Below are 26,467 nucleotides of genomic sequence, written 5' to 3'. Positions count from 1 at the left end.
CTCAATAACCACTAATAGAGTGCAATAAAACAAGAAATTCTACCTGGGAATGCAAATGTATCAATTAAAGTATTTACCTGATAGAAGTAAGGCTTCGATGACCTTTTTCTTAACCTGGAGGTCTACATTTTCGTCGAACAGACATAGTCCGATAAGGCTGTTGTCTAAATATTGCAAGTGAGTTAAAATTCCTTTATGTTCTGCTTTCGCAACGTCTTCATCAACAGTTTCATATTCCTTCAATATTTTGAACAGGTTCAGATCGTTGTTGGGTGCCATCGCAGCACACGGAGGAAGAAACCAACTTTTCAAATAAATTTTTACAATGAACACACAAAATCGAGCTAGTTGATTTTTAGTTTTATCTGGTAAAGCAAATTCATGCCGAAGAATAAACATTTTCAAAGAATAAATGATTTTGGCCATCCACCTTGCATTGTGGAACGCACCAGGAGCTCTTATTTGTAATTTTTCATCGATTTTTCCACCCAAATATAAAATGGAAAGTTGCAGAACCTCTCGGTAATCACCACGGTGGTGTTGCTCTCTAATTTGTTTTTCATAAAACTCCAATAACGCCAATCTTTCTATTTCCGAAACAGCTATTTAAAAAAAATCATCATCCATACCTGAGTGGTATGAAGTCTTTTCCAAAATGTGCCATTTTGATTGGAATTCCTTAAAAATCTCAACATTTGGAGACTTTGACGTTTTACGTGGTCTCAGATACTAAAAAGTAATATCATCAAATGTTTTGAAGTTTGGATTCTTAAAAATTCCAAAACACAACATGATGCTATTTTCAGATACATGCGTTTGGTAAAAAGTAATGGTTTTTACATACCTATTTTGATTTTTGGACCACCCTAATGAAGAATAATTGGACCACCCTAGTGAATTATTTCGTATTAGATCCTAAATGATGGTTTAATTCGATATATAAGCAGGTTGGAGACAATTGTGAACAGTTTTAGAAGCCGACTCATCAATCTTCTATATTCCATATAGAACTCATGAAAAAAAATCTAAGTCCCGAAAAGTCGATTAAAAAAAAAAAAATTTAGATAACACCAAATCTCGACGTTTCATGCATTTTTAAGACATTTGGCATCAAAAAAATTTTTGATTTCCGAAATTTTGTACCCCCCTTGGGAGATTCTCGAGAGTGAAAAAAGTCAAACTTTGACGCGTTTGCGCCACCCCTAAATCATGTCCGATTGATCTCAAATTTTGCATAGGGTCATTTTTCGAGGCAATAACCATTTTGTATATGGTTTGTTAGCGAAATTTGATGGTCAAATTTTTCCCATACATTCATTGGCAGTCTACAATATAGTTATAAATGTTAAGGTTATAATTTTTTTTCCTTGGATTTGTTTTCGGTCGATCTTGTTTTCCGGGCTGAGCACCGATGCTACCGACGCCAGGGAGGCAGCTCCCACAAGTGGACCCTACCTATCGACCCATCAACTCATGAACCGGGGACCAAGGCGTGATCAGAGATGTTATGCCTCAGAACATCCCGGCGGCGCTGACTGGGATTGAACCCAGGCCTGACGGGGTGAGAGGTAATCACGCTTACCACTACACCACCGGCGCCACTTAAAGTTATAAATTATATAGTTATAAATGTTGATGCTAAAATAGGAAAGAAATTGTTGTCGTAAACGGGAGGGAACTGAAAGCATCAACTCGGCTGAAGACTGTATTTCATATAAACGTCTACACGCAAAACAAATGGCATGTACATCCAATGTGAGTGTGGAATTTTTATGCAATCTGTGCATGTTTCTTACAACAAATGTAATGGAATTACTTACAATGGACGGTATTAAAACTTCACCAGATGATTTTCTAATCACAGTGCATTTGGATCAAGAAACATTTAGTCGAAAAGTTCATCAACATAAAATTTATAAAATTATTTAAGACACTTTTCAACGACCTCATTACATAATTTGATCATGCAGTAAAACATTGCAAATCCCTTTATAAGCAAATCTGGAAACAGAAACTTACATTGCCCGGTTGGGTGTAAAAATGTGGTCATTAATGAATCAAGATGCCAATAATTTTCTAACATGATCAATCGAGGGCAGTACACATGTGATGGTGTTCACTATTTTTAACGTTAATTACATATATTATTTATCATAAGTTATAAAATATACAGAATAATATCGGAACAATTCAAGCACAGGTATGTCAAAAATTCACGAACAATATTCAACCTGCGTCCGGCGGATTTTTCTCGCAGTTGTGTCCTGTCGTTGAATTGAGTTCCGAGGAAAAAAATAATGAAAAACAAACATATTTTGCCACCCACTGTAGGTACACGTATTCACCAGTAGCATGTAAAGTGCACTCAATAGGGACCCCGCAAAAATAACGTACCAGTTAAGGGGGAAGAGGGTCTGCAGAAGGTGTGACCGGTTAGGTATTAGGTATAGCAAAATACGCTCCAAGGAAGGAGGGGCTTTCTAAAATTGGTAAAAAAAAACGTACGCTGTATATAGAAGGGCCCTTACCTCTGTAGATATTTGCAATAACGGTCTTCACTGGAAAGCTCATAGAGCAGTTCCACGCCAACTGACGAATCGATTTTATTTCCCTCTCCGAATTTCATGAAACGTCGCATAATTATTCACTAGGGGCAATGAACCATGTTTGTGCCGTAATTCGTCAATTTTGGTTCACGTCTAATTTTTCAAAATGGCGTATTCGATATGTTTCAATAAATCATAGCACGAAACCGCTCACACAACATTGTAGAAAAAAAATATTGAAAATTTCTTTAAGAAAAACTGAAAATTTTTAAGAATTTAAAACTGTTGATTTTTTGAAAGCTTATCAAAAATTCTAGCGTTTCTGAACTGGATACAACCGATACTTCAAAACTGTCCATAATAGTAGAACATCAACTGTAAGTATAATTTTCTTTTTCTTTTTTCACTAATAATTCGAATTGAGTTATGCATAAAAATAAGTTTTTAAGCCCGGAAAATCGTTTTCTATACACAAATCGCATAAATATTGTGTGACAAAAAAGTTCAAAAATTTAACTATAAGTTTATGTTCTACGGTGATGGTCAATTTTAAAGCATCCCTTGTGTCTATTTCAGAAAATTATCATTTTTGACATAAGTTTAACAATATGAAAAAATAACTTTTTTGTTATTGAAGTTTTCTTTTTTTATTTTTTTTTATATTTCCAGACACTTTCTCACAACTTTTTCTCAGATGTAATTTCAATTATTTAAAATATCGAATACGCCATTTTTCTAAATAAGCCGTGAGTCAAAATGGCCGCATTGCATCACAAACTTGCCTCTAGTGAACAATTATGCGAAGTTTCATGGATTCTGAGAGGTAAAATTGATAATTTGTTTATGTATTCGCTAATTGGCCTGGAACTGCTCCATGCATATTGCAAAATTGAACGCGATGTGCCTCGACCACGGGGAGAAGCTTTCATGAGAAACCAACCAATTCCGAGCCACTCTGTGGATGGTTCTTCAATTTCAGGCAAACTGTGGATGGATATGCACAGTGGTTAAGTTTGAATGCATTTGGATAAAATCTGAATTTGCGATAATATATTGCCCTGTGTATAAGTTTATTGGCTATATTTGTAGAGAAGGTCTCAGGTACAATTTGTCTTTTGAGAGGCGTTTAATCCACGGTTTAACATTCATTGGATACTATTTCCCAAGTAACACTTGCAACATCTCTTCAGTTGTACTCATGTTTCCAAAAATGACATATGAAAACATGTTGTATATAAGGCTAGCAAGTTTCATCAAAACAATCAGTTATAAAAGTGTTATAAATAGTCAATTGAGAGTTGCCATACCTAATTATAACTGCAATATACGATACAAGTAAGATTCATGTTTTTCGTGTTATAAACATGTTTGATAACAATTATGAAATTTTTCAATGCATTCTACAAACTGCACCACGATATGACTGACCAATGAAGCAATGTATAGAATGAAAAAAAAAAAAAAAAATGCTTTCAACATCACATGTACGTTTTGTAAAAGAGAAAAGTAAGATAATTAAAAAAGAAAGTTGATATTCTATTAGTTTTTGTTTTTTGCAAAGTTGTGGAATTTTATCCAATATGTTTTATGCAATTCAATTTTTTATATTAAGCTTTTTCTTAGAGCCACTGAGTTTTTTAGAAGTTGAATGTATAGATTTACCATAAATTTGCAACCGCATAAATGTTTGCAGTACGGAATCTCAGTTTAGGCACTTTATTCGCACGATAAAATTCATCAGAAGAATAAGTTGTATAATTGATGATAAACAAATTCCATTCGTAGGAAGGATGAAATTAATTTACAACATTTCCAATACAGTAGGTTGCGTTAAAGTCATACATAAGTTGCACAAGTCAAGTATATGTTATATTTAGATCCCACCTCTTGCGCTTTTTTCGGTATAAATAAGTTGTATATAAGTAACTAGACGTAAATGATATTGTCATAAATAAGTTATGTAAACCCGTTTATGACAAATTGTGTTGCTTGGGTTGAATGGCTTGGTTAGATAGCTTATCTGCGAAATTAAATATGTGAGCCAGGTCAATTGAAATAACAACCAAGAAGTGTGTTTTACCACTTTAGTGCTCAGAAGAGCCTTTAATAAAATTAAACAAATATCTGCCCATCACAAGTTATGCTGACAAATAAAAACTTATCCCCTTTGTTCTCTGAGGTTGCATTTACTGTACATTAAAATGTTCTCAAACAATATACGCAAAAACAACTTCCTTCCCATCTCGGGAGCTAAAAGAGATCAACAGTATACATTTTGTCATTTTTAGCCAATAACGAGACCATTGTCGGGAGGCACATATCGCAGCATGCACACCTGTATTTACATTGGTTATATCTGAGAGCAAATTTACTCACTAGGGAAAGTTGGCCAAATGAACGCAACTGATGACGTTGTCGCTGTCGTTGAGGCTAAGGCAGCCTGTAGAGAATACGTCACGTTGGAATCGTGTTGGAAACGAAAACTGAACAAAATTGTCCTGTCTGAGAAAACATCGTCTGAGAGATCGCCCAAGACGTGTATCACCTTCGTCTATGGTTACTCTTCTACTCAGTTTCTTAAATTTAATGATTTGTATGCGTAAGCTTCCTAACTAAAAATGTAATCAAACATCTTATTAGAGGGAATCGCACGTCGAGGGGCTTTTGTTGTTGCGGCTTCTTAAGTTTAACTTCAGCACTGACCAGCACTATTGCCAGTTTTTTTTTGCCGAGATTGGCACCGCCGACCAGATCAGTATTTATGTTTTCTGCGATATAAGCAAAATTTCTGTTTGTTATCTGAATCTCGGCAAGTTTGAGATCCAGGAAAATAAAATGTGGACCTAGTCAGCGGTGCAATGAAAAGCATTAAAAAAAAATGCGACTCACTTTCCCTGTCTGTCGTTCAAACTCCTGTTCAAACGCCGGTTCAAGCAGCATTCAATCACCCTCATTCAAGTATCAAAATGACGAACGCTTACTAATTTTCTCTATTTTCCACACAATTTATCCTCAATTCATTCTGTTCTCGACCATCCTTCCACCCCATGCATCCACATATTCAAATTTGAGAGCACTGCATTCAGACTCATTTCCCAGTGCAAAGGTGCGGATCAAAAGTCAGCAGTCAGCAGTATATTGCATTCAATGAGGGTCATGAGAGTGAAAACGTAGGTACTTAAGTGTGCAGAGATGGAAAGCAAATCTTGGCTGAGCTGTGTAGACCAGAGGTTGAGACGAAAGTTGATGCCTGCAAGTGTCACTAGAGAGGACATAAATGGGAAAATGTGTGTACCATAATATCCTTGCGTTATCCAGTTACACCGTTTTCCACCTTGATTTTTTTCTTTCTAGAGAACCGCAAAACAGCAATGACTGTGCAAGGGTGACCCGGAAAATACCTCCACTGTTGGCGCTACTCGTTGGTAGGATGCATTCCATTCAGGGGCTGCATTTTTGCGACGTTCAAGTTATTTGCTGGATTTCTTGCTGTATGCTACTTTTTATACTTTTGTGTTGTCAAGGTAGAATGGGAGGTTAGTGTTGTCGCATTGCTTTGTGCAATCTACCCATAACAAGATTCCGTTTTCATTTTCTCTCTCGGAGCTAGAAGCAAATGCCTTACGTATCTTGTAAAGAAGCCATGCAGGGATATAAAAATACACATTTCATAGCAACACATGGGTACATTAGAAGGCCTACGGCCAAATTTTAAGGATAGATTCTATGCCGTAAGCATCTATTTATAAAATATGAATGAATACATTTTATGATTATTGTTACAGTACAACATATTTCGATAAACATATGAAAAGGACAAGCCAAACATAAACAATTAATTTGAACATCGATTGCTCGCGAATCACAACACGCCCACATAATCTAACTATACCATCTGATAGAGCAAACTTCCTCTTCCAGATGCTGGTGTTGGTTTTCCTGAATGAGTATTCATCTGTGTGAAATCGTCGTTTAAAGTAATTATTTACAAAGTATCCGTATTTTGGTCTAGAGTTATGTTAGTTTTTGCAACAAGGTGCAAGAACTAGCCAAAGGGAGTTATTATGTTAAAATTTTGCATAAAAAACGATGCCCTGCACCCATACTGTCGCAACTGTCGTGTAATGGTGCATCGACCCAACGATTTGAAGATAAGTTGGAAATAATGTTTAGAAAATCTTCATTTACTATACGAAATTACGGCTTTGGTGGGCAGTGACTGTTTTCGGTATGCAAATTGAATCGCTCGTGGCGCTGAAATTACCGAAGTCGGCAAACCAAACCGAATGTTGGCACCGCCGGCAATAAGTTTTACTGAGCTCTCAGCTAAATTGATGTTTGATTGCTGAGTTTTTGACTTTTTTTTATTGAGATTCCAGTAAAACTTATTGCTGTGTATAGAATCGTGATCGTATATACCATGTAGACTGGTTTTGAGTGGTTTTTGACCCCCCCTCCCGATGCGTGGATAATCAACCAAATAAATTATTCAAAACGTGCGTGGTTCGTGAACATTTGCGAAACCCCCTTCCCCCCTAAACATTCTAAGTGGTATATGGAAAGCCCCTTATTATTCTAGGCCGAATGCTGCTGAATTTTACGGCTTTAGGTATATTATTAATTTTAACTCAGCAGTTGTTTAAAAAATATGATGAAATGAAGAGCTTGAAACCCCTTATAATAGAAAACTAATCAATATACTGATTTTTGAAAAACTGTAATGTTACTATTACCTATGAAAGACACTAGCTCAGCCGAAGACCATTGTACCCACAGCAATAACGCATGTTATGGGAAAGTTTACCGGCCCGAAAATAAAAAAAAAATTAAAAAAATAAAATATTCAAAAATCCAAAAAAAAATGGTATTTTTCTTAGATTCTTTAAAAATATATCATGAAAACATATTTTTCTATCACATCTTGAAAAAAAAATTAACCCTCAGCAAAATCGGATGATCGATGTTTTGTGGTTTGTGAGTCCAATTTTATGCCATGACGACTTACAAAAAATGTTTTGCACGTGAATTTTCTTTAGAAAAGTAGAAAAAAGAATATTTTTTAAGATTTTTTAAATCTTTTCCATTGTTTTTACAAAATTCAAAACGTAATTACTTTTTTTCAAAACGGTGAACTTCCCCTAATGCAACCGATGGCCTTTGCGCTTTAACCAAGTCCTTTCCCGATGCTGGCACTGAGTACCAAAATAGTTACAAGTTGCTAAATGAAGATTTTTCAACACGAGTCGTAGTTTATCTCTTATCAGGTTTGAGTTATATAAAAAAAAATATTTGCCCGTAAAATGTTGGTTCAACTTCCCTGGTTTTTCGTAATTTACATATTAAAAAACCATAACTCATGAACCAATTATCGTAAAAACCGTTTTAAGTTAAATGACTGGGACATTATCTTAGCAATCGCATTATCATCTCATCATCTCATTAAAATATATATATTTATGTTTTTCATGAAAATTTTCTCGGTGGGGGGAAATAGATTTCTTTGTAAAAGAATTTCTTATAGGCGAAATGGCTCTAATGTTGGTCTATGGATCTAAGATTGGGCCCATCGCTAAAAAATCTGCTATTTATCAATTTTATCTAGATGAACGCGTCATTGGGACTGTACTTAAGGATATTTTTGGTTGCTATTGAAAATTTAGTTGATTGCTGAATGTATGGGTCTAGATTAGCGGCATTTAGGCCGACATTACATCCATTTCCCCTATATCATTGGTGACAATTTCAGAGTGGCTCTCTTACCGTTTTTCAGTGTTTACCGAAAAAACGAATGGCCAGTTACGCGTCATTCTAAGAAAATCATAAAACAAACAAGACACCGACAATTTTCATAGCTTTCCTATGATTGGTCGTTATTTTTTAGGTCAAATCTCAAAAAAGGTTAAAGACACCACTCTGACACTTTCACCAATGATAAATAAAAAGTTTTCAAGGATGAAAAAATGAGAGCATGAGAACAATTTTCATTAGCCTGACAATAGCTTTTCCTGACTTTCCTTGTGGTTTTCCTCCATTGTGAAAATTTTCGTGGACCCTATTTTTTTCAAATTTTGTATGGATTGCTGATCGAATGTCCTTATCATTTGACTGCACAACATTATTTTTACATGAGTTATGCATTTGTAAAGTACGTGATGTCCGGAAAAATTTGAAAACTTAAAATAAAATGTTTCGGGAAAATAACCACCCCGAAGTTTTTGAAATTTGTTTTCGTTCATATAACCATAAACTGCTGGAAAATTTTATTAAAATTCTTAAATCCTTCCGCTCATTTTGCCTAATAATATGAAAATACCCATATCTACACTTTTTTGAACTTCCATGAATTTTGCTGAAGTTCCCAACATTTACAAGAAGTTCTCGGAACTTCTCTTGAGTCACCGTGATTTTCCTAATATTCATGAATCTGATAGTTTCCGTTATTTATCTGGAATTCTTGAATCATCTCTAAAGTTCTCTGAACTTCTGTGAAGTTCTCCAATCTTTGGTGAAGCTTTCTTAATTTGGTTGATGTTCTTCAAACTTCGCTCAAATTTTCAACACTTCTTTAAGGATAATTAAAAAAAAAATTAAAGCCAAATAATTTAAGCAGTTCCAAGAAGTTTTCAAAGTTTTGTTGAATGTATTGGAACTGGTTCGGTTCTTTACATTTCCGTGACAATGTGAAGCATTTCTCAGGAAAAGCGCATATAAATCGTGCACAAATGACGTACTATCACCAACATTTCTCTGAGACAATTAGCGAAATTGGAAGGTTTAAGCATCGGAGCTGTTCGAAACGCAATTGGGAAGTATGGTGATGAAGCAAAAATCTGGACTTAAACCGAACCCTGTTGATCGAAATCTGGACCGGACATCGTGTAAGTTTTCACTCACAAGAAAAGTGCTTCGGTTCGAGACGTGGCTAAAAGCATGGGATCCCCAAAGAGTAACGTCCAGTGGGCTAAGGCAGGAATGGGTCTAAAGACGTATAAGAAGCAAAAGAGGCCAAAGTGGAGTGAAAAACAAGCCGCATTCGTCAAACCGAGGACTCGGAAGTTATACGACCAATTACTGTGCGGAAAATCAGTGTGTCTGGCGTCGGTTCATTACTCCAAGGACACGGTAGCCTGTTATAAAGCCAACAAGGTCTAATTCGTACCCAAAGAGATGCATCCGTCAAACTGTCCCCAGGCCAGATCAATCGAAACTTTTTGGGCCCTGACCAAAGCATATTTGCGGAAACATGTAAAGGTAGCGGATTCCGTTACAAAGTTTGCGAAAGACTGGGAAAAAGTATCCAAAATTGTTGGAAAGGCATCTGTGTTGAAGCTAATAAGTAGCGTGAGATCAAAATCCGCTCTTTGACTTACGACTGATCGGATCTCGGATTTTCTACGTTTAACTGTATTTAACAGAATACTATAGAGAACATGAATACGAATAAAAAATCGAATTTGCTGTAAACAGAGTTACGTTATCGTTTTTTTTTTTTAATCGTGTTTAGTCATTCTGAGACACCTTATATACACTCTTAGCTTGATCCAGTGAAATTTTGAAAAATTTTACTCAAAAAGGCCCTATGACGCGTTTTTAATGTGTCCGGATTTTTTCCTGTTCAACCTTTATTGTAAATGCCCTAAAGATCTAGGTTTTCCTGAAATTTCTCAAGTTTTATAGATTATTCTTTAAAATCTCTAAACTTCCCTCAACTTCTCTGGACATCCCTGAAGTATTTGGAACTTGCCTTGTACTGGAAATATTCCTATAATTTAATTTTTATTTATTTATTTTTTCGAGCATTTTACGCTTTTTCAGAAGCCATAAGCAATTGTTTGATGTAGATTTATACTCACCCTTCACCATCCTTCTCCAAAGGGGGAGTTTGGTAAAGAGAGATGATAAAACTGATTTGTACCTTCCTAAAAGTTGTCTAGCTCTCTTTCTACTTCTTTATGCAATTTTCACACTGCCGTACTCTAAACAGAACTATCAATTATATACTTTCATCTCCTCATCTATCGTATAAAAATTACCACTTTAGTCTGTTTTTTTAAATTAGCATCATCAACTATAGATTTATAGTTTTTAGGATGAGTCATGACTGTGCAAAGTAAAAAAATGAGCAAAAAACTTATTTTTCATGGAAGTGCTTTGGGTCAGGTCCTATTATGAGTAAATGAGTTTTGGCACAGAGAAGTTCATGACTACCGGGACTGTAAACGGGGAGATCTACCTCAAGGAGTATCTACAGAAGCGTCTGCTTCCTCTGTTGAAGCAACACGAGGGCCCTACGATCTTCTGGCCGGATCTAGCTTCGTGCCACTATTCAAACGTTGTCCTGGAGTGGTACGAAGCCAAGGTGTCACTTTCGTACCCCTCAACGCACCGGAACTAAGGCCCATTGAAAAATAGTGGGCTATTATGAAGCAGGCACTACGGAAGCGTCCCAAGGAGGTAACGTAAAAAAATACTTCAAGCGTCAATTGCTCACGTATCACAACACAACACCACGCCAAATATCTACACCATTCATGTAGGGTGGGTCGAGGTGTAGGAGCTGCCTCTCTGGTGTCAATAGCATTGGTACTCAGTACGAAAAACAAGCTCGACGGAACACAAATTAAAAAAACTATCTGTACCATCAGCAAAATTTATCTGCTAGATGGTGTCGTTTTGCCTGAATGAGTCCTTATTCACGATATTTTTTTTTCCTTGATTTGTTTTCCGTCGATCTTGTTTTCCGTGCTGAGCACCAATGCTACCGACGCCAGAGAGGCAGCTCCCACACCTGGACCCTACCTATCGACCCATCAACTCATGAACCGGGGACCAACGGCTTTACTTCGGCGTGATCAGATATGTTATGCCTCAGAACATCCCGGCGGTGCCGACTGGGATTGAACCCAGGCCTGCTGGGGTGAGAGATAATCACGCTTACCACTACACCACCTGCGCCACTCATTCACGATAAATTGTCGTTTAAAGTCATTGCTTACACTTGACATGCAGGCCCTTTTCTCATGTTACTCTAGATATATAATAAGGCATTCCATGAGACAGTTGCGATCAGCTGATTTTTTTTTTGTTTATTGAGAATTTTTGGCAGTTCACAGTGGTACTGACAGATCGTTACTATTGAAAATAACATTCATTATATTTACATCTTGCATCGGCAACACCTGATCACTCACAGCTGCGAAACGTCTCATGGATCATCTTATTTCTGCATCAACTAAATATGGATATTAGGTTTTTTCAAACAGATAGTCAGTTTCGATCCAGGACTACAATAAAATTCATCAAAAATAACTATCGCACACCTAACTCCTGGATAAGTGTGTATGTCCCTACACAGCAAAAATTCTGAATTTTAACTATCGCGTATAATCTCCCTTCGTTTAATTTTGAGCTATACTTGGCATAAACAGCGAAATCGTTTACAAGCTTGCATACAACATCGCTAATTTATGTGATATTGCGCTTAAATTTACACGAAATATCGCGTAAATTTATGCCAAATCTAGCGTTAATTTTATGTACGCTATATCTCGCAGAAATTTATATGAATTTTTCGAACGGTGTACTACCGGGCAACACAAAATAAACTCTTTAATATGTTAGATAATAGCAGGGTCGCTTTTAATCTCTTCGCTTTTTTTTCGGTTTAATGAAATCATTAAATATTGTGTGCTTGTATTTTACAAGAAGAGGTTGTGAAAAATATGTTTGACCCATTAAAACCTGTTTTGCTACAAGTACAACGTATCATTATAACATCTAATAATTTCATCATTCCGAAAAACATTTTTATTTTAGCGAAGTGACCGGAAGCAACCCGGAATTATAGGCATAAATAAAGCCACAATTTTGTTTTAAATATTTAAAAGTGTGTGCAACCCTGTAGGTAAACCAGTTTTCAACAAGCACCTCTTCAATCACTAATTTACTAGAAACTATAGCTATATCCTTTCTCTTGACGCTATCCACTCACCTGCTCACGGAACCGTTCCAAATCAGGTGCACTGTGTCAAACAAAAACACAGCGACGATCATTCCCGGAACAACAAGCGGAAAATAGAGCAGCAGTATAACTTCGAAAACATACACACCTCGAACATATCACATGTTGTGGAAACATTAATTTTAATTTTCCTTGTTTTTCTTCTCTGTGCTTTCTTTCTTCTCGGAACCCACTTTAAATCTGCCTGCCGGGATTCCACGGTGCGCCCATATCTAGGCTACGACTGGGTCGGTTGGCGTAATGATTCACTTGGCTGGGCTGGAAAACCGGTCGAGATGGTGTTCGAGTTCGACACGGTGAGGAACTTTAGTGCCATGGTTCTGCACACCAACAACATGTTCAGCAAGGACGTACAGGTGAGTGTTTTTGTCTGGTAAAAGTACGAGTGGGGTGTGAGGGTATAGTGCTTCTTCATCCGCACCAGCTCCTTTGGACTTTTTTTTCTCCCTTCTCTGACCTCTGTTGCTATCGTGTTCCACTACCGCGTGGCAAGGAAAACGATGAAGAAAAAGGAGTTCAAAGTCGACCCCGGACGAAGAGGCTCAAACAATGCAATGGGAAAAAGGCATTGTGTCGTGAGGAAAAGGCAAGGGAACAAAAGCACCCTCGGGGAAGTGAACAGAGAAAAAGGGTGAATTAAACAAATGCTTCTTTTGCTGGCGGAACCAAAGCCAAAAGAAAAATCCTGCAACGGAATAGGAATTCGGACCACTTTACGATAAGGCATGTACGCTTAAGGCTTCATTGTTGTTACCATCCTGGGGATTATGTTCCGTCCTTGTTTTTCTACCTCAGGATCTCGTTTGTCTCACCCAGTCAGGAAGAAATTGGCGTCACTATATAGAGGAGCAAATTGATCCAAATGAATTCTGAATTCAGCCTTACAGAGAAGTAACTTTACTTGAAGAGGGAAATCACTTGTAGCTATTATTTTATAAATTTTAGGTGAGCTATAGTAGATGGGAAAAAAAATAAGAAGCCTGCAAAATATGAATTGAATTTTGTTTAACAAAATTTCATAGATGTTAATATAAAACTAATTATCTATAAACATTACAATAAACGAAATATCTATGAGCACCAGTTGTTCAAAATATCGTTTTTGCTCCCCCATATAGGGTTTTTGATATAATTTCCGTCCTACTAAGCACAACCCGCGCTTTTCCTCTCTTTCTTGAACGGGTTTTAACAATAAATGAAACTTTTATATAAGATGACTTCTAAATTTATTCCCCTTTCCATAAGTATCGTTGAATTTGATAAAAAGTCACTCATTGTTGAGATATTATTTAAAATCTAACACTGCTTTTTGATTCAAATTCGTCCTGAGAGTTTCAATTCCATCCAAACGCATTGAAACGCCATTGGATTTTCTTCGACCTACGGATGAAGGTAGAAAAAGTGAGTTCGCTAAGAGCGCTTCTTTTGTTTTGAGAAAAATTAGTGTAAATATTCACACCATAGGCTTTGTGTTGTAGCTTGTGAACTAACGCATCGGTACAAACGTATTATTGATTTGTGCACGTTGAAATCATTGATTATGCTGATGATTTCTGCTCGATAGAACGGAAATGGACGATTATGACGAAGTAGCGCTCTACCCTATCGATTTCAAATCAGGTCCTGGTAATTCTCACAAAATGTTAGTTCATTTTGATGCGAACTCATAATGCACTGGCCCTTTTAAGTTTATATGGGAATTAGTATGGAAACAGTGAACTTTTTGCTCTCATCGTTGATCTACGGAAATGTTTGCTATCTGTAGTAATATTAAATTTTCTCAGCTGCAACTTTGCTCAAGACCGAATTTGAATTGAACGTAAGGATAATTATATCAGTATCAAAAAGTTATTGGCTTCGAAATCAATTAATAACTAATTACCTTGAAGCCTAATCAAAAAGTGGTCTTCAGCAAAGCTGTTTCACATAAGAGCTTCCCAAGAACCAATTCAAGCTGAACAGTAAGAACAGACGCTGATTAACACCAATCTGAATACATAGTTGATTAGTAGTGCATAAAGCGGATTGTATCCCCATACTTCAAACTCAGTAAGATAGCTGATCTAAAGACTGTACAATTATTATTTAAGCTTAACACTACTCCACAAATCAGCAATTTACTGCACAAAATATTATATGAATAATAATCAATAAAAAAAAAATTGGATCTACTGTACAATATTGTCAAATGTTACCATTCTAACTTATTTCATTTCTGACATTTTAGTTCTTCTAAATGCACTGCTTACCTTTCTAACCCCTAGCAGCGCCAGCAGTAGAGGCAAAGAAGAGGAGCTTTCTAGGAATGGTTCCAGGTAGAAGTGGACTGCGATAACGTCGAAAGTATTAACATTTGTATGTGTGTTGTATGTTTACCATTTTATATCGCACTTAATTTTCAGACCGCATTTCAAAAATATAATTCAATTATGGCATTAAAATAGCATCCAAATGACCATCTAAATAAATCGCACACTTGTGTCCACATAGTGTTTACTGCACTTGGAAATGAGAGGAATGTTTTACTGTCACAATTTATTGTTTACAATTCTGCATTGCTGTATCAAACTCTTCCGGTTGCTATTATCCAACTTAAATTTAACGTGCTACAAGTTAACGATCATACCTTTTGCCACACATATGCTTAAGTGGTCCAGTAGGTTTGGTTGACGCCTGTGAATCAAATATGAATATGAACTTTAATCGTGGTTTGAATCGATAATCATTGAATATACGGAGATGAAAAACTACCTAAAATTAAATACTTTTCTCTTTATTCCCGGGTTCAGCCCTATAACCCAATTTTGAGTAAATCGCAAATAGTAGTTTCCAATTTTTTCCTTGATTTGTTTCTGTCGATCTTTTTTTCCGTGCTGAGCATCAATGCTACCGACGCCAGGGAGGCAGCTCCTACACTTGGACCCTACCTATCGACCCATCACCTCATGAACCGGGGACCAACGCACAGTGGTTCCTGGCTGGCCAAAACCTCAAAAATTAAAGTTGATATTTTTTTATTTCAATATTTTTTATCATTTTTACATGTTAAGAGTATCTTAAATTGAATAATTTGTGCAGTTCTGTTGATTAAATATTTTTTATGGCTGTTATAGTGTAGAGATATCAAAATTTTTTGAAAAAAATCGTTATGTTTATTGTTACTGTTTTGCTCAAATATAGCAAAAAATTATGTGTTTATAAACTTGGTTGCTTCAGAAGAAATGTTCCTCGGCTTATTTCACGTCAAATAGATGTAAAGAAAGAGTGTCTTAGTGTTTTTAGTGACAGTTTCTGATATAAAAATGAGTAAAAATATACTTTTTTCGCATTTAGACTAAGCAAAACATATGACGGACACATCCGCCCACTATCATTTAGTAACCAAAAGATAGCTAAAAAAGTAAGCTTTCAGATGGGCCTTGATGTGTTTTGCGATTTTTTGCGAAACATGTTGAAATCAGGAATAACAAGTAAAGTGTTCTTTGAAAAAATCTGTTTCTTAGTTATATAATCTGCGGTGTATACCGTAGCATGAAAAGATATTCAAAGAAAATCGATTTTTGTAGCCACCCTAACCTGCTTGTTTAAAAAATCATAACTCATGAACCATAAGAGATAAAAACATTGTGTCTTGCACAAAGTTGTTTTGAATTTAATGTTCTACAACTGTTTAGAACACTGCTTTGGTCTATCTCAAATAATAAATAGTTTGTATTTTTAATTCACCAATTTTATGGACCACCCTAATTTTACGAACATAAAAAGATTGAACAAAAAATATGAAGCAATTTTCCCTAAGAAACCATATACCTAAAACTGACAGTTTGAGCGCAAACATTTTTGTCTTCCTAGGTAAATACGGCTGGGACCATTGTGCATTGGTTTTGGTTCTACTATATTCCTTTTTGTGACGTCTTGATTGTCAAGTTTTCTTCGTACAGCTAAAAAATATCTATTTCAACTGTTTTTTGCCTATTAGCAACAATTTTGAGGTTTTGGCCAACTTTTGTTCTAAGGGGAACCACTGTGCAACGGCTTTACGTCCCTTCCGAAGATAGGCGTGATCAGAGAACATCCCGGCGGTGCCAACTGGGATTGAACCCAGGCCTGCTGGGGTGAGAGATAATCACGCTTACCACTACACCACCGGCGCCACTTAAAATTAAGTTTAATTCACGTAAATTTGAGAATATGCAATTTACTCAAAAATAACTTATTGGGCTGCACTTTGGGTCGTTGGGTCGAATCTCTCGTTTCTTTTTTGACAACAATAACGAGTGCAAGTAAGAGGCTCAACTAAAAATTAAGTAAAAAGAGATCAAATTTTGGGTAGTAATTTTTTTTTCATGCATAATCGATCGTCAATTTTTTTTTAACTCTTTATTTGTTCAAAATTCAAAATAAATTACATATCATTTTAACCTAGGTGCTCCAACTAATACAGTAACTTACCAGCCTTAATTGTTATGATATGTATCTAAGTATTTTTTTTTCATTGTTGCTGCCTTGGCAATTCAGTATTTTAAACAGGTTTTTAAAACCTTCATGTCACTACAACAATTGACATCTTAAAACTAAAAACTAAAACTAAATCTTATCTAAGTCTTCTTCTTCTTCTTCGCATTTCAAGCTTATTGCATATCGCATATTAGCTTATTGCGTGCTCTCAACTTAGTGTTCTAGATGCACTTCCACAGTTATTAATTGAGAGCTTTCGATGCCTGTACCATTTTTGCATTGGTATAATTGTGTGGCAAGTCCAATCATACTTCTATGCCCAGGGAAGTCGAGAAATTTTCCAATCCGAAAAATTTCTAGACCGAACCGGGAATTGAACCCAGCCACCTCCAGCATGGTCTTGCTTTGTAGCTGCGCCTTTACCGACTGAGCTAAGGGAGGCCCAATCTTATCTAAGTGTTTGGGGAATTAATCGTTGCAAATGAGGATTTCAACGATTTTTGCTTGGAATTATTGATTATTTTGTTGATTTGTTCCAAAGTCTCAACATTCGAAATTCTATGTACCCTTTAGTACTGTACCAGGGAGGCAATTTCAAAATCATCTTCATAACTTTGTTCTGAATCATTTGAAGTGATTTTTTCCTGGTAGTGCAACAACTAGACCATATTAGCACAGCATAAAGCATAGCCCGTCAAAAATAATCGATTTTCATGCTTCTCATGGTATCGGGACCAAATGGTGCTATATTTTATCTTGAGAAGTTGGACTTTCTTACACAACATATCAAAATTAATTGTAGCTCAGAAACGTAAAAAACATACATCGTGGTACTCCCTATGGTTGCCTTAAAGCCATTTTATTGAAAGGCATTTTCACGAGTTTTTGTTTAACCGTAAAAACGGCAATAAGATTATGAGCAGGGGAGTGGGATGGGTCATTTCACCGAAAACCATTTTGCTGTTTTTTCTGTTATTCTGATATTTACTATTCATGAGATTTATTTTTCTTTCTTCTGTATGGTACCTCTTCTTTCCTAAAATTTGATGCATAAAATTTCAATGATTTTTTGATTTTTGAACATGAGAACTAGTTGGCGAGTGTGTACGGTTCATATAGATTACCAAAAATGTGTATAAACGATTATCTACGTGGTAAGAGGGAGGGTGTCCTCTCCAAAACCGTTTACGTAGTTTATGAATAGCCGCTTATGTGTATCATGAGTGTAATGCATACCAATTAACGTGAAATCTGCCGTCGTTGTCGTTAATTCTTCGTTACTGTCTTTGCTGAAAAGCAGTCTACATTCTCGTCTCTACTAAGTGTGCGAAAGATATTAGTTAGGGGAAATGGATGTAATGTCGGCCTAAATGCCCCTAATTTGGGCCCATACATAAATTCAGCAATCGAATAGCGACCAAAAATATCCATTAGTACCGTCCCAATGATGCGTTCATCTAGATAAAATGTATAAATGGTAAATTTTTATCGATGGGCCAGATTTTAGATCCATAGGCCAACATTAGAGCCATTTCACATAGGCAGCGAATATAAGAACTGAAATGTCGGAAATGACACGGTGGACACTAAAGACGCTTAGATGTTTTTTGAGTGAGAGTTGTTTCCTTTTATCCTTTTATCTGCCCATAAAGAAATTTTCTGCGTTATGCTGATTTGTGGAGTCATGTTTAGCTTGAACAATTCTTAGCCAGCAAAACGATACAGCGGTTCTCAGAATTTCGTAACAACTGGTAGTTTGTTCCTTATCGAAAAATATTAGACCCGTATTTTTTTTTATTTTTTCATTAGGGTGACCATTTCCACGTTAGAGTCGTCAAAAAAATCGTTTTTTTTCTTTTTTTTTCCAAAAACGACATTTTTTTTAATTATAACTTTTGAAAGTCATATCCGATTTGAATGATCTAAATATCAAATGAAAGGTTATTAAAAATAGTTGTCAGGAAAAAATATAAAAAGTTTTATAAATTGGAGTTTGCAAAGAAGATTTTTGATTGTATTTATTTTTTATGTTTATCATGGTTTGCAGACAATGGGCGTAGCACGTTTTTATATTTTTCTTTGAAAATTTAGTCTTTTCTGCAAAACATATAAAAAAAAATCAGCGTTCGTTTTTGAGTTACAATTTTTTATTAAATTATCATGTTTAGAAATGTCTAGTCTAGGATCAAAAATTGAAATAAGTAAGTATTGTAACCATATAACATTCAATATGTATCAATGGAGACGCAGGGTAATCTAGTCGTATTGGAGCAATGAGCGAAATTTAAAAAAATTATAATTTCAAAAAATTGTAACTCAAAAACGAAGAAAAATACATCGCTGATTTTTGTTATATGTAATGTTGAACTTTCCGCAAACAAGAGGGTAATCGAATTCGTTCAAATTTGGCACAATTTCTGGGGACTTCAATAAAAATCGAAACAGTGAACCGAGGGATGAGATCCGCTTTAAGATCTTGACCAGCCCTAATGAACAACTCCTTAGTGGAAATTTAAAATCCCATCCCATGATGATTTACTACATTCTCCAATCTTCAAATTTTTTGCGCGATAGTGATGAGGAAACTTAAAACTCAACATTGTGGTAACTTTTTTGATTCTGCACACGTAATCCATCTTTGACGTAAATTATGCAAGCAAGCATGCATGATTGACCGCCCACGGTTGCTGCTCTGTTATTACCAGATCAGCTGTAATTACACAGAGAACCAACAGATGATGTTTGGGACTAACATTCATCCTCAATGTGTAAGAACTGGAGATCTAATATTAAGCAATACCAGCGCCGGCCGTGTCCGAATGCAGGTCAACTAGGGAATGGGAAGGAATGTGTTGACGTGGTACTCGCTGTGAAGGAAACCGAGAAATCCTCTGCGCTTCCACGAGAAATCACTGGGATGTTGGATGTGGGGATGTGGGGAAAGGTTGCACGCACACGCAGCGATCGTTTTTGGTAGAGCGATTATAATACACAAACACACACACACACGCGCGCGCACTCATCCAATTTCTATTTTTAGATCAGGACCCACACTGTGGTAAGTGATGCGATCGGTGTTAAACAAGAATTTGTTTTCATTAAAATCTAGTGAGTATAGAGAATAAGGCAAAGTGAAAAATTGCAAGGAAGGGGACGGGCCTGAGATTGAACTCCCGAACTTCTGCTCAGTAAGCAGAAACGGTAACCACTGAGCTACCGAGCCTCGTCAATCTTTAACGTAAATTATGGAACGTAAACAAACATGTCATGTAAAATTAAGTGTTCCCAAACCGAAACATACGCAACTCAACGAAAAGAACGATTGATTGAATTGATTTTCTCATTTCTTTCAACTGATTCTTATGTCATTTGGGCCGCTTGCATGTGTCGGTCTCAGGGCACGGAAATTTACATGAATTTTTGGTAGTGTGTGGTTGAATAAGAACTAATTCAACGTGAATGACAATACTGACTATATACACTTAAAACAATGCATGTTAATTTAGGTGCTCTGAGACTGACATATACGAGCGTCAATTTTGACATAAAATTTAATAACAATAGACGCAAAAATTCAGCTCAATCAAACGTACTTTTCGTCGAGTAACGAACTTTTCAGTCTCGGAGTTCTTAATTATACATGACATGTTTGTTTACGTCTCATCTTTTATGTCAAAGATGGATTCCGTCACGTGTAAAATTAGGAACTTCTAAGTGTGTAGGATTTTGATATCTACACGCGCAAAATTAACCATGATTTAGATATTTGTAAAGTTAAAAGTGCAAATTTCGTTTTGTTTCGTAATTATCGCAATGCAAACCCATAATGCGTGACCGTTAAGCCTTCATCAATCGACAGTATTTACCATTTATTTTTGCATAGGCTTATATTTTAGGGTCAATCAAAGTGGATGATGGATGCGATGATTTAAATCATCTTTTTTTTTATTGAAAATGAAACACCCTTCTGTCCTACTTTCAAAATGAAAAATATCGATGTTAAGGTTTTTCAGAAATGCTAGAACTTCTCTAGTCGGAACAATGACTTTTCGAACCACAGATTGTCAGTGGAAACCAAGATTAATTGAGAAGATTGGAAATATTGCAGCAAGTATTTGTTATAAGCTACAATTGTTAACATGTCATACGGCTCATAATTAAACAGCCTATGAAATCAATCCTAAAATTTCATTGAATTCTTAGATCCCACCGAAATTATACATACGGATTAGTTGACCGCTGCAGCGCAGATAGACTTTTCAGCCGATGATGTTTTGTTTCCATTCAATGAGCTCTGTTTGTCCCATCAAGCCACTTTACGAGCATACTATTTTCTTCAACTATCCATCCTGCATGGGATTCGCTCGAGCACAAGCAGTGAATCCCATCTCTATATGTTGGCCTAGCGATTTCTCGTCTGCGTCAAGACGGTTCGGAACACCCAATTAACGAGTGGGATCTCCCGAGAGCTCCACTTCCGTCCACCCACCCAATAAAAACCGATAAGTTTTTTCGCTTTTTTATTCTATTTTTCAAATGAAGAAAGCTCGAATTAGAACGAGAAAGCACTTAAAGATATAATAAGATGACATTTTCTCAGAAACGTTTCGCTTTAGTGCTAATTTTCTGCTTCACCATCAGTGCCCTTTTTTCTTGTTCTGCTCGGTCGATTCCGCTAGCCCTGCCTCCGGTTCACAGTTTATTATCAGCGCTGCAGCAGAAGGACTTATCGTTTCTCTTCTTTGTCACTTCTTCTTTGTCCGGATGGCATCGTTCCTTTCGCTGCAGAATCATAAGCTCCTTATATTGCCAAGATACGTTTATATTTTGTTCCATTTATTTTCTCATAATTAATAAGTTTCTCCATTAAAGCGATAATCCTCTATCGATCTAGTGACCTCCTCGTGCTTTCCACCGGTTATCCGTGGCAGACGTAGTTTGCTGCGTTTGCGATACAAAAAAATACGGCTCCAAGGGAGCGAGAGAAAAATGATCAAAGATTCAACATCCGTTGGAGCCATATTGCACAAAATGGGAAGAGGGGGTCACGGTCGTCAGGATTATTGGATTAAACCGGGGCGTCCGATGAGCTGTTTTGATCCAATAGATTTGCATTCGGTATAACTATAACGATTGGTTTTCAAGGGATCATAGAGGATTTCGCTTTTGTATCATTATTTATTTCATCGGTTTCTAGTGTGGAATGGATCTCACTCCAAAGACCCCATGGTAGAAAATTACCGGCAAACAGAGACCAGCTTTATTAGCAATAAATCTTATATTTCACTGGACTCGTGCACACTAATATCCACCTCCAGCTGACCACCTTCCCCGCTCTTAAATACACACAGTTAAGACTCATCCCTTGCATCTATCTCTTTGTTTGAAAATTGCAGGTATTTCTCCATGCGAAGGTCTTCTTCAGCATCGGTGGCCAGCACTTCAGCAGTGAGCCGGTGCACTTCTCCTACATGCCGGATACGATTATGGATAGTGCTCGTGATGTCACGATCAAATTACATCATCGCATCGGACGCTACATCCAGGTTCACCTTTACTTTGCCATGCGGTGGATTATGCTGAGTGAAATATCGTTTATTTCCAGTAAGTATGTTTGTTGTCTTTTCTCTACCCTGTCTGTAGCTCTCGATGGCGCTCGCCTCGAATCCATGCTCCCGGTGACCTATCGTGTAGCGCAGTAAGAAATGGGAACTGTAAGTTACGTGGAAGAACATGATCTCTCCGGGAGCTGCGGTGGCAGGGGTATTTATTCGATCAGATGCTGTAAATTTTGCACAGAGGGATGAATAGTTCATGTTTCGAGCATTAGACGTGCATGATACAAAGTTAAGTTTTGGGAACTATTTTGATTAATCAAGGTAAAATTGTATTGCCTTTTAGAAAATATGATCAATACAGAAAATTTTAATTCAAACACACTTCGAAAATTTTATGTTAATTTAGATCGTTTACGTGAATTAAAAAAATAATAAAACTAATTGACCGAACTTTACGTGCTTTCATAAATACATGTACATGCACCGCAAACTGAAAACATTTGTTTACATGTCGAGATGTGAATTCAGTCACGACAGTCATTTCTACCGAGTTTGAATCTTTCCAAAAGCTATAATTTTACATTCTGTATGCGAAATTCTTCAAAAGACTAGTGAATCCAATGAGTTCACTCATTTATTCAGAATGCCAACAAGAATAGCGATATTTCGTACAATTTGTTCCGGAGGAATGTATGGAAGATTATCGAGTGGATCTAAATACTTCACTAGAGCCGGAAATTCGATCAAGAACGTTATTGGAACTCATCGATCTTAGTATCGTATTTATTGCATCAACAGGCAAACTAAGTTCATCTGCGATATGTGTTTTCAATATAAAAAAAAATGTCTAATTTGCCCAGACTAAAGCACAAATAGTATAGTGTGGAGAAAGGTTATTTTTAATCACATAAACTAAAGCTTGTTCACTTCCAATTGTATTACGAAATTACAAACTTCTGTGGTGGCCAGTAAATCGTTATGTAAATGTAATCGTTAGTAAAAATAATGTTTATACTTTTGCACTAGTTTGAAGGTTGTTATCAAATGAAAAAAAAAATATAAATCATCCAAAAGACTGCTGCAACAATTGATTTCGAGACAAAATTAGTACATGTTACCAGTTCACGTCAGAGTGTAAATATTTACTTTTAGAATTTCTATCTTTTCTGGCAATTTAACGCATTTTATGATTTGAAAGTTATTCACGTATTACGTTTTGAATAAAAACTTGCCATCTTAATGAAATATTGGTCATTTTCGCTTATTTTTGGAGAGTGCGGTGAATGGAATCCTTGATCAGGTTGGGTCTGTATTCGCCGCATTTTTTAACTAGTTAATTAATGTGGAAGGCTCAATCGCGTTAGCTTTACGGAGCCGATAGTTCATTGCTCTTTGTTTGTAACAAAATTCACTTAATTCTATGTCTAGTAGGAGTTGGACCGAATACTCGCGGCTTACCCGAGGTTAGAAAGGTACATTGTCGAAGGATAGGATCAGGGGAGAAGCTTGGGGGTAAGGTTTCGTTGTCTCATCAGAGCGTTGTCGCCAGTATGAACGGTAGTGCGGTTCTAGTTTCGTCTGGAGTTCGACAGACTATGGTGACGAGTGGGCGACGATAAGACTCATCGAGACTTGGGGGACAAGACAAACAAAAACTATTGAAAAGAGACAAAAGACAAAGGAATTAAATTCTTATACCAGACATTTGAAGAAACACATAAACCGACTGCATATAGCAGATAACGCGAGTTCCCAACACGTCTCTGATAGGAACAAAGGGTTGTCTTCCTTGGGCCTCGAGGGTATTCAAAAGTCGCTCTCTGGCGGCGTCATTACCCTACATTGCCAAACTGCGTGATCGATTCCATTCGCTTATATGGATGTAAACAAAAGTTTGTTTTAACTATAAACAAAATATAAATAAAAAAGAGCAGATGTTTAAATATGATCAGCAAGGCTGGCTCAAATGCGGAAACTTTGCGGAGCCGAAATCCATTATATTTTTTTATTGAAAACGTGAAATACATCACCAAAATATCTAAAAGTTATAGCAATACTTATACAGACTTAAAGAACCGCATAAACAGAAATATTATAAAGTATTGAGAGTCACAAAATTGCACTGGTTAAAATGAAAGTTAAAAGCGTCAACAGTATTTACCCTCAGTTACTCGCGCTATTGTACTATAACCTGCTGTTACCAATCGTTCTGAAACCAACGTACAACTTAAAAAAAACTTGTTTTGAACTAAACAAGCTAAACTTTGATTACAGTAATCCCCGCTTGTATACATGTGATATATCTCAAGATCCTGGACAGATAGAAAGCTACTGTCTTCGCCAAAGTTGTTCAGAAGGTCAAGGTCTTTGACCTGGTGGACAGTAGCTGAGTGTTTTCTCACTTCGCGCTGCTAGTATGCATGTAAAATTTGCGTAATTAAAATATCTCCAGATCCTGACCAGATAGAAATGTCTTCGGCAAAGTTATTGAGAAAGTCAAGATCTTTTCGTTGGTGGACAGTAGTTTACAATTTTGCTGTTAGTTAGTGTCTCAAGAAAACTTGTTACTCCCTGAACAAGACTTTTTGGCTGGTGGACAGTAGCTCAGAATTTTCTTACCACGCGGCGCTTGTATACATGTGGCTCATTCCAGTTCAAGTGTATACACTAACTGCGGTCGATGTCGCCGATTTCAACCAAACTTAGCAAAAACGCTTATTGTGGCATTCTGAACAAACGACTATTTTGGTTTTCGTAAGTGCCTAGATCCGTCTGAGCTACAACCCTGGAATTTAGAGAGTTTAGATATGTTATCTGTAAGCAAGCAAGCTATTTTTGGTCTTGGCACGCCATTTTGATGGTATTTTAATGTTGATTTTTGGGGGTGACCCCAGCGTAGAGGTTAGCATCCATACCTCTCACGCCAAAGTCATGAGTTCAAATCTCACACCCGGACAAATCACGAGCGTTAAAGTGACTATAATAATAAAAAAAAGAAAAAAAAAATATTTTTAGGAGTCTTTATATTTTATTTCTGTTACAGAACCAACAGTAACCAGACTGATTACCGGAAGGTATTAAAAATATAAAAAAATATGCTATTTCCACTCAAGGCGGGATTATTTGTTCCTTAATATTTTGGATTCAAATTTTCTCCACTAGTGGTTAGAAGACAGCTGATAAATAACGCTGGGTGGATGGTACCAGCCATCGCGCACTTCAGAGGATGGCAGTACAAACATGGTACTTAATGGTCGACAAACTAATTCAAAACAATATGAATGAAATGTTGCGCAATTAAACATTAAAATTCATAGTCACTTATTTTGTTGAATTTCAGACAGTAACTTCTAGATATTTTATATGTGAGAATTGCACGGATCTTGAAATATGTTAAATGTGAGAATCTCGTATACTAACGCCGCGTAGTGGGAAAATTCTGAATTATTGTGCACCAAGCAATAGGCTTTGACCCCCTGAACGATTTTATCGAAGACTATCCGCTCAGCATCTCGAGATATATCACATGCGAGGATTTCACATGTATACAAACGGTACGTAGTGAGAAAATTCTGAAATACTGTCCACTAGCTAAAAGGTAATGATCTCCTCAACATTTTTGTGGAAGACAGTAGCTTTCTATCTTAACAGGATCTTGGCATATTTTATATGCAACAATTTCGCGTGTATACTAACGCCGCGTAGCAAGACAATTTTGAAATATTGTGCACCAAGTAATAGGCTTTGACATCCTGAACTAAAGGATCTCGAGCTAAAGCATATGCGAGAATTGTACCTGTATACTAGCGCAACGTGAAGAGAAAATTCTGAACTACTGTCCATCAGCCAAAAGGTCTTGACCCCCGGAGCAAGTTTGCCGAAGA

At 36.6% G+C, this 26,467-nt stretch overlaps 1 protein-coding gene across 3 annotated transcripts in view; it reads left to right on the top strand.

The window, feature by feature from the left end:
• Window positions 1-26,467, top strand: part of Ddr (discoidin domain-containing receptor 2) — an 819,413-nt gene that overhangs the window by 643,847 nt on the left and 149,099 nt on the right. For all 3 annotated transcript variants that reach the window (XM_065222576.1, XM_065222577.1, XM_065222578.1), the window contains 2 exons: window positions 12,784-12,923; window positions 22,422-22,629. In XM_065222576.1, the coding sequence (XP_065078648.1) occupies window positions 12,784-12,923; window positions 22,422-22,629 (348 nt within the window). The remainder of the gene's footprint in view (window positions 1-12,783; window positions 12,924-22,421; window positions 22,630-26,467) is intronic.

The sequence above is a fragment of the Ochlerotatus camptorhynchus genome, unplaced genomic scaffold, assembly GCF_037179485.1.
Source record: "Ochlerotatus camptorhynchus isolate MF236.1 unplaced genomic scaffold, CSIRO-AGI_Acam_v1.1 ptg000176l, whole genome shotgun sequence".
Classification (NCBI taxonomy): Eukaryota; Metazoa; Arthropoda; class Insecta; order Diptera; family Culicidae; genus Ochlerotatus; species Ochlerotatus camptorhynchus.
Note: the sequence above shows the minus strand (reverse complement) of the source record. Positions and strands in the feature narration are given on the sequence as shown.